Source organism: Lithobates pipiens, unplaced genomic scaffold, assembly GCF_037356315.1.
Source record: "Lithobates pipiens isolate NorthernLeopardFrog02 unplaced genomic scaffold, aLitPip1_a1.2 Scaffold_25, whole genome shotgun sequence".
Classification (NCBI taxonomy): Eukaryota; Metazoa; Chordata; class Amphibia; order Anura; family Ranidae; genus Lithobates; species Lithobates pipiens.
Genome location: NW_027507787.1, coordinates 210182816 through 210192002, shown reverse-complemented (window position 1 = coordinate 210192002; position 9187 = coordinate 210182816). Strand labels below are relative to the sequence as shown.

Below are 9187 nucleotides of genomic sequence, written 5' to 3'. Positions count from 1 at the left end.
GGCAGCTGAATGAAGCTGACGCTGAAGTCGTGTGCAAGTAGACAGGTAGTGATTGCAGTGATATTGTAAGGATCAGCAAGTACAGAGATGGGGGGGTGGTTGGCGCAAAAAGCAGACAGAGCAAGAATTTGAACTTAACTGCTGTAACCAACAACTTTCTCTCCTAGAATTTACTTTTTTTTTTATGTGTGTGTGTGCATGTTCAAAGGCTGAGGCCGGCATGGCTCTGGCCTCAAAAGACCAGATAAGAACGTGCCAGGCTGCCCTTACCAAGCCACCACTACTAGCACTGACAATGGGTGGTTGTAGAAGGCACAATTCAGGCCTGTGGCAATTACACAGCTCCCCTACAGCGATCCGGAATTATTGAGACGCTCGATTAAACCCTGGATTTTCCTGCACAATAAAGCGGACATCCTCTTACTTGTAGGGCAAACAAAGACTTTTTATTCTTGCGAGAAAAAAAAAAAAAAGTGGACACAACTGAAGTTCCTCATGCTTTGATGGACAACATTATCACAGGCTAGAATGTCGGCAAATACAGCAAAGTAAATATTATGATCAGCAGGGAATGAATACTAGTAATGGAGCCATTAGCAGAGGGTAAAATAGGCATAATAATAACCATAGCAAATCATATGACAGCCATGGAGCCCAGCAGCACAGGTAACCCACCTAACGTCTTAACTGCATGATGGGATTTGAGAATCTGCCTGGGTTTGGTTTGCATAAAGTTTTGCAAATATTGCACAAGGCTCATAAACTTTACAGCAAACAGCAGTGGAGTCTATGAGGGAAGGCAAATCTTGTTTATCCATTTCTAGTCATTTGTTGGACAAGCAGGCAAAGCTATTAGGGGAGAATCTGTGCATAGCAACTAATCGGCTTAAAACTTCAGCTTGATTAGTTAAATTTGGATAATAAAACCTGGAAGCTGATTGGGTACCATGAACAGCTGCACAAGTTTTATTAAATCCCTCCCATTGTTTAACAAAACCAGGTGGAAAGTCAGGTACTGGCATGAAACATGTACCAATGCCCATATTGAGCACAGTATGCAAGCTCTGGGCCCTTCCGGTTATGTGGTCTAGGTCAGCCAATCTGAGGCTGTCACGGATGCCACAGTTTTAGGATTAAGAGCTGCAATATACCTAAAACGAAATAATATTTTTATCTCCTGGTGCTCGCTGTGCTGGGTATGCTTCTATTTGTTGATCACTACAATAAAGATTGACATCCTTCCAGAGTGTGCAGCCAGACATTTCTTCCTTGCCAAATAGTACATCAGCAGACTGGGAGCAATCTCTGCCAATGCACCAACCAGGGGGCAGCAGTGAAGGTGTTTATAAGAGGGGTGAGTTGGGTTCCTTCTCCTGGGGAAGAGCTGCAGGTGGCAGTGAAGATGTGGGGAAAGGAGTTCACCGACACCACCAACAGAGATGGCATCAGTGAGGCCAACAAGACTTGCAGAGTCCAGAAATAAAAAATATAAATAAAAAAAGTTCTGCACTGTGCTATAGGTCGATCTTCAGTTTTGGTAGCAAACCTGCTAAAAGTCTTGACAATTTTTTTAAACTTGCAGGTTCAAAGAACCCATGGCCCAGCAAACCCAAACATCCCTAGATGAGGAGTCAATCAGCATTTAGAGCACATCTAAAGCCAAAATAGATTTGTGAATAAAGTAAGGAAGGGTTAATCGTGTCAGGTTTTGGTGTCATCTAGTGCCCATTGGAGAGTATTACTTTTACTTCCTTTAGTGTTGGCACAACAGAAGTTGACAGGAAATCCCCTCAGAGGAACCAGTGTTACTATTGGAATTTCTCCTCTATTACCATTCTAACTCAAAAGTCAGGATATCCCCCCCCCCCATTTTTAAAAACAACAGACAACCCCCCCCCAAAGACCCCACCAGCTATAAAATACTGGCCTAAATGGAGTATGCAACTACCACCAACACTATTGCCAAACATTGCCATGAGGAGTGATTAAAATGCTCCATGTAAAAAATAACTCTGGGGATTAGGGTTATTGTCAGAAAATCAATGTCAGGCAAGGTTCCTTTAAAAAAGCAGCTACTTTATCTTACATAAAAGTACAAAAAGGAATACAAAGTATAAAAATAACTTTCAAAATAAATGTTTGTACAAAACATGCTAAAGAAAAAAAAAAAAAAAAAAAAATCTGAATTTCACAAGTGTAACCGACAATGAAAAACCGACCACTGTCTTCTCTTCTCTTCTCTCACCCCCCGCCCCCCCCCCCCCCCCGCCTTTAAAGGAATAAGACACAACAACATTAAACTTAAGAAGTTATTTGGTACAAACTGAATGGATTGTCCCAAGTGTGTGTTCATATTACATGGTATATCCAAGAAGGAGGAAATTGTACAATCAGATTGCATGGCTTAATAAGAGGTTTCTTCATCAATGTAACCATGCAAGTTCAACTCAACAACCAGTTTGTCCTTTGACCATAGCATCTATTCATGTTCTTTACTTTTCCAATGGGAATATACATATAAAAAAAAAAAAAAAAAAAAATTGCGTGCTAATAGAAAGTTATTTCAAAATACAAGGCCTGGATTTGTGGTATTTTTGTCCAGTAAGGATGGCCAACAGCATTAATTAATGGTCTGAATACCCTCCATAGTTTATCTGCTTGAACAATTCTCCTATACACATGATTTTGATTCCATAGTTTATCCACGGAATTCAGGAGGTATATCTGGGTAAATACTGCCCTTCAATGCTTTTTTTGGGATGGTATATGGTCTACTCTAGATCAGGAATCACCAAACTACAGCCCTCCAGCTGTTGTGGAACTACAGGTCCCATGAGGCATTGTAAAACTGACATGGGAATAATTGCTCCTGAAAAACTGGAGGGACATATTTTGAAGGCACCTGGTCTAGATCCATTGATCAAGATGTGGTACAGTACAAAAGGGGGGGGGGGGGGAATGAAGAGGCACAACAGTTCAGAAATAGAAGCCGTGTGCGTTTTAAAGTCCATCACACTTCAGCTTAATGGTTATACAACATGGGATCAGTGTGGAGAGAGCCCACCAGAGAAGATCACAGGCTGTTCTGACTTGTTGGATAACAGTGAGGTAGGAAGTTGGCTTCTCCAATTTGTACCGAGTCGTTACCAATTGAGTAAGGGGCCAGTCCAGCAAAATAGTACTTGGTGGGTGAGCCATCCCCAGAGATCTTCACAGAGGGCTGACTGCCCATCATGGCACATGTGAAGCTGATGAGACATGGGCTTGTGTCCAAAGGTTGGGAGGACTCAGGAGAAGATTTGACTTTGTTTTCTTGATCTTCCTCGAGGCCATCTGACCTCTGGGATTGTGAACCATTCTTGATGTCCAACTTTACAGAGAGTTCTGTCATGTGACCAGCGGTTTCACCAGACTTCTTTCTCCTCTTCTTCCTCCGCCTGAAGTTTCCATTATCGAACATCTTCTCAGTGCTTGGATCCAGTATCCAGTAACAGCCCTTCCCTGTTGACAGATTTAATTAGAAATACATGAATAAAGCCTTTCCAAGATGGAGGTTTAAGGTTTTAAACGTTTTACAAACTAGCCATTCCTACAAAATCATATTTTTCTCCATCCAGGAGGGTGACCACACACTTACTGCCAAATTACTACAGAGATAACATTTAAATTTCATTACAATATAGGTCACCAAGGGTACACTTATCAGTATGGCTTGACCCAGAGAGAACAGGAGGTAGAAAGCACTAAAAGCCAAACTGTAGTATTCTATTAAAACTCAAGTTATCAAAAAGAAGTGGAGATCATGGAATACATGACAGCCCTATTTGCGGATAGGGTGGACCGCCATAATGATATGGGAGCAGGGCTGCCATCAGGGGGGTACAGCCATCACAAGTGTAAGGGGCCTGAGGAGCCCGCCGAGGCCAGAAGGCAGGATGGGTGGGCGGAGGGGAGCCGTGCTGTTCATTACACAAACTATCTCCCAGTTTCTGCTGTTCTGGTGTCACCGACACTGAGCTCCAACATCGAGCTGTTTACTGCCACCTCTGGCTACTATGTGTATGTGCACTGTTGCTGTGCTTCTCAGCAACATGTCAGCTTTATAAAAAAGGACCTGGGACTAGGTAGGAAGACCTTATTTACAAGTAGGGGCTGCGAAGGAAAGGGAGGGGGCTGCTGGGGTACAGATTTGTGTATGCAGTGGTGTATTTTGATGTTGTGCTGCCCCCCCTCCATCTAAAATTGCCCCACCCCTTCCTTCTTAAATGGCTATTCGGGCCCCTGGTGGCTGTGCGGGGGCCCTTGTTTGGCCTAGGCCAAAACAGAGCACTGAGTATCTGATATATACAGGTGTGTTGTGTGTGTGTGTGTGTTGTGTGTGTGTGTGGTGTGTGTGTTGTGTGTGTGTGTGTGTGTTAGATACCAGGGCCGCTGATAGGCTAGTACAACTGGCCCTGTTGTACCGGGCCCAGCCAGCAGGGGGGCCCGGGCAACCTGAACAGAGACCTAATTAATGTTTAAAAAAAAAAAAAAAAAAATCCCCCAGCCACCTTGATTGAACACTGTCTGTCTAAGTACACCAAACCAACTGAAAACTAACTAATTTTTTTTTAATGCTGATAGCTCAATAGGCAGGGGGAGGGACTATTTTTTCTATTTCGGACACGGAAGAATGTCCTCTCCGCGCCCGCTCCTCATGCTGGCTCAAGTTCCGGCCAGCGCGTCATCTATATTGCCTTCCCTGGCGCGGAGTGATTTCCCCCCCCCCCCCCCTCTGCTCTGTTCTTCACTCGGCCAGATAAAAAGCAGAGAGACGAGCGGCTGTCGCGAAAAAAAAAAAAAAAAAAGAAGCAGCTTGATCTGGCATCTGACTCGCACTCCAGTCCAGACAGCAACCAGCAACAGGATCAAGGAGGAAGTGACTCCTGGGGCCCTGCTAACACAGAACACAGGTGTGTGCAGTGTGCTTGCTTCGGGGGGGGGGGGGGGTGGATTCAAGATCTACTACTACTGCAGCAGCATCTTCACATTATGCCATTGGCGGCATGGGTGGCACTGTCTGCAGGTAGCACATGCGTTATGGGCAATAACGCATGCGGCATGGGTGGCACTGTCTACAGCACAATATGGCCTTGGTGTCATGGGTGGCACGGTCTCTGCAGGCAGCACATGCATTATGGGCCATAACGCATGTGCTGCCTGCAGAGACAGTGCCGCCCATGCCACCAATGCCATAATGTGCTGCAGACAGTGCCACCCATGTTGCTAATGCCATAACTCATGTGCTGCCTTCAGAGATAGTGCCATTATGCCATTGGCAGCATGGGTGGCACTGTCTACAGCACAATATGGCAATGGCGGCATGGGTGGCACTGTCTGCAGCACATTATGGGGTTGGCGGCACTGTCTGCAGGTAGCATGTGCTGCCTGCAGAGACCGTGCCACCCATGCCGCCAATGCCGTAATGGGCTGCAGACAGTGTCACCCATGCCGCCAATGCCATATTGTGCTGTAGACAGTGTCACCCAAGCTGCCAATGGCACCATGCCATTGGCTGCATGAGTGGAAATGTCTGCAGCACAATATGGCATTGACGGGTGGCATGGCATTGGTGCCACTGTCTGCAGCAGGGGTGGGGCTAAAGGAGGGACCAGGGGTGGAGCTGAAGGGGGGCCCTGTCAGGTAGGCTGTGCAGGGCCCCATGATTTCTATCAGCGGCCCTGATAGATACAGACACACACAGGTGTGAGGGGGCCGACATATATACAGGATTGGAGGGGGGGGGGGGGGGGTTTGAGTACGTACAGATGAGGTGGCCAGTGTGTGGATTCCGTAGAATGGCCCGTGGTCAGGCTGGGGGGGGCGCCAGGCCTAAAGCTGTGTAAAAGGGGGCCCAAAAATTTCTAATGGCTGCCTTGGCACCTTTTGTGATTACTTAAGCCCTCTTTCTGACCAAAGGGTGAAGCCCTCTGACCCAGGAGTGATGAGCCCAACTGACCAAATCTACTTTTTCAATTCTCTTGCTATACACACACACACACACACACACACACACACCTCTGAATCCATACCCAGCTTTGCAGAGACACAAATTCATGCCTTCCCGCCTCTCATAATAATAGCAATCTGCCTTAGGGATAGATGCACACGATCTGGGGCACAGCTGGCACCCCATAGCAGTAAAACCACTGTAGGGTGATTAAATAAGGGCATGTGTTCCAGTATAAATCAGAAAAATGTAGCGCTGAAACAGGCCATGATTACAAAGTTAGTTTTCTTTCTGAACAGAGGGGCCAGTTCACACCACATGCAGTGAGGGAAGAGAAAAGTGCACCACCTCGAAACGCATCAAAAATATGCATGCAGAAAATCTTTTTTTGTGGTGTGAATCAGCCCAAATTTAAAATATAAATAAAAGTAGAGGTGGAGCATGAAGACACTTCCATTAATATAAATGCCGCCATTTGAAAAATTTAAACTAAATAACAAAACTTTTGTAGCACCCCGTCCCCTCTTTTATTACCTGGGTCATGTTCTTCCCTGACCACCTTCTTGAAGCAGTCATTGAGGGACAGGTTGTGTCTGATGGAGTTCTGCCAGCCAGCTTTGTTGTTCTTGTAGTAGGGGAAGTGATCGGTCACATAGGTGTAGATCTGGCTGAGGGTGAGCTTCTTGGTGGGACTGCTCTCGATGGCCATGGCGATCAGGGCAGAGTAGGAGAATGGTGGTCTCGCTATCGGGAACAGCTGCTCCTGGGAGGGGAAAGGTCGCCATGACATCTCTGGTGGACCATACCCATGAGGAGCTACCACCTGAGTCTGGCTGCCCCCATAGACAGAGGATCCCCCTCCATTCAGGTAAGGAGAGGGGCTGGCACTGGACCCTTCCAGCCACCAGTATGGGTTGCGATTTTGCGTTGGAAATTCACTGATGCCAACATACGCCGGCGTGTGGAATTCAGTCTTGTGAGGATGGTAGAGGCTCTGCGGAGGATAGAGGTTGACGTTATCATTGTAGAATGCCTTGTCCGGGGAATAGGGGTATTCTGGGTGGTGGGGAAAGGAATGCTGCCCATACACGTTCATTATTATTATTATTCTTCCTCCTCCACTAAAGTGCTGCTGAGTATAGACGGAGGAGAGGAGCCGCCAACTAAGGCTGAGCCCAGGGAGGACGTTATTATACACAGCTGGCTGTCTATGAGCAATCAGTGCAGGAGAGGCTGAAACACATTGTAGTAATGAGAAGACCCCCACCCCACCCATCACCCATCCTTCATCCACCCATCACCCGCCCCCACCATGACACACACACGAGACACCGACCACACTCCGGTAAATGGATCTACAAACTTTTCTTTACTAGAAAGTAATAGTATGAGAATTCTCTGGTCTAAATACACAGACTGCACATTGCAATAGATCACTATGTTGTATGCTAGAGATTGGGAGATATCCTTAGTGGTTCTGCAAATTGTTATTTACTGTATCCTTATATAGTGTATATGTAGCTTGTGATTTATATATCGTGTACAGACTATAGATTTGTGATATATGTGTGTATTCTCTCTCTCTCTCTCTCTCTCTCTCTCTCTCTCTCTCTGTCTCTGTCTCTGTCTCTGTCTCTCTCCCCATCATTTGAGATATAAAGTGTGTAGACTGCATCTTGACATATACACTATATTTTCCAAAGTATTGGGACGCCTCCCTTTACACTCACATGAACTTTAACGGCATCCCAGTCTTATGCCCCATACACACGGTCGAACTCTCCAACGGAAAATGTGCGATCAGATCGCGTTGTCGGAAAATCCAATCGTGTGTGTGTGTGTGTGCTCCATCGGACTTTTTCTGTTGGAATTTCCGACACACAGAGTTGGAGATCTGTATCTAAATTTTTCCGACAGCAAAATCCGATAGTTTAAAGCGGGAGTAAACCCGCTGACATTATTCTTTTTTAGTTTTATTTTTTTACACCTGTGAAGGAAAAGGCATAATAAACTAGTATGCACCGCATACTAGCTCGTTATTAAATACTTACCTTAGAACGAGGCGCCATCTCACCCGATCTACGCCGAGGGAGCTGACATGTTCGCTCAGCATGTCTTCCGGGTATTGCGGCTCCGGCGCTGTGAGTGGCTGGAGCCGCGATATCGCCACTCCCGCCAGTGATGGTGAACCTTGGCACCCCACATGTTTTGGAACTACATTTCCCATGATGCTCATGCACTCTGCAGTGTAGGTGAGCATCATGGGATATGTAGTTCCAAAACATCTGGGGTGCCAAGGTTCGCCATCACCATCCTAAACCATACAGGTTTAGGAGATATATATTTTTTTTACCCACAGGTAAGCCTTATTATAGGCTTACCTGTAGTAAAAGTAACAAAAAAGACTATAAAACCGCTTTAAATTCCGATAGTGTGTAGACAATTCCGACGGACAAAGTGCCATGCATGCTCAGAATAAATTACGAGACGAAAGCTATTGGCTACTGGCCTGTTTATAGTCCCGTCGTACGTGTTCTACGTCACCGCATTCAGAGCTATACAATTTTCCAACAACTTTGTGCGAGTGTGTGTATGCTAGACAAGTTTGGGCCAAAATACGTTGGAAAAAATCAGATGGATTTTGTCGTCGGAATATCCGACCAGGAAGTCTGCACTGCGGAGCGCTAATCACAGTCAGTGAGACATTTCCCGATCTGTTTGTGATTAGCGCTTCGCAATGCCGACTTCCTGGCAGGCTCTGCACATGCTGTTTGTGAACACACTTGAACTCATCCTTAGCCAGGCACTGATGTTGGACGAGAAGGCCTGGCTCACCGTCTCTGAAGGTGTTCTGTCAGGTTGAGGTCAGGACTCTGTGCAAGCCAGTTAAGTTCCTCCACCCCAAACTCATTCACCCATATCTTTTATGGATATGTTCACATTGACAGCAGGATTGAAATCTTTCATACCCACATGTCAGTCCAACTTTGGGGGCAATTTCAGAGGCATCTGTGTGGGTTCCTGCACAGATGCCTATTGAAATCGCACACCCAAAGTCACCAAAAGTAGTACAGAAACCATTTTTGGGAATCGGTGCAGTGCTGCAAAGTCGGCGTCGCACCTCTTCAGACGATGCCATTGCTGACATGTCAAATCACATCAATGTGAACCTAGTCATCAACATACCAAGACATTTTG

At 46.0% G+C, this 9187-nt stretch overlaps 1 protein-coding gene across 1 annotated transcript; it reads right to left on the bottom strand.

The window, feature by feature from the left end:
• Positions 1 to 2531: 2531 nt before the first annotated feature.
• Positions 2532 to 7138, bottom strand: FOXI2 (forkhead box I2). Its single transcript, XM_077453901.1, has 2 exons — positions 6524 to 7138; positions 2532 to 3501 (listed from the first exon to the last, which is right to left on the bottom strand). Exons 1-2 carry the CDS (start codon positions 7083 to 7085, stop codon positions 3074 to 3076), a joined length of 990 nt encoding a protein of 329 aa, XP_077310027.1. The 5' UTR covers positions 7086 to 7138; the 3' UTR covers positions 2532 to 3073.
• Between the last annotated feature and the right edge of the window lie 2049 nt (positions 7139 to 9187).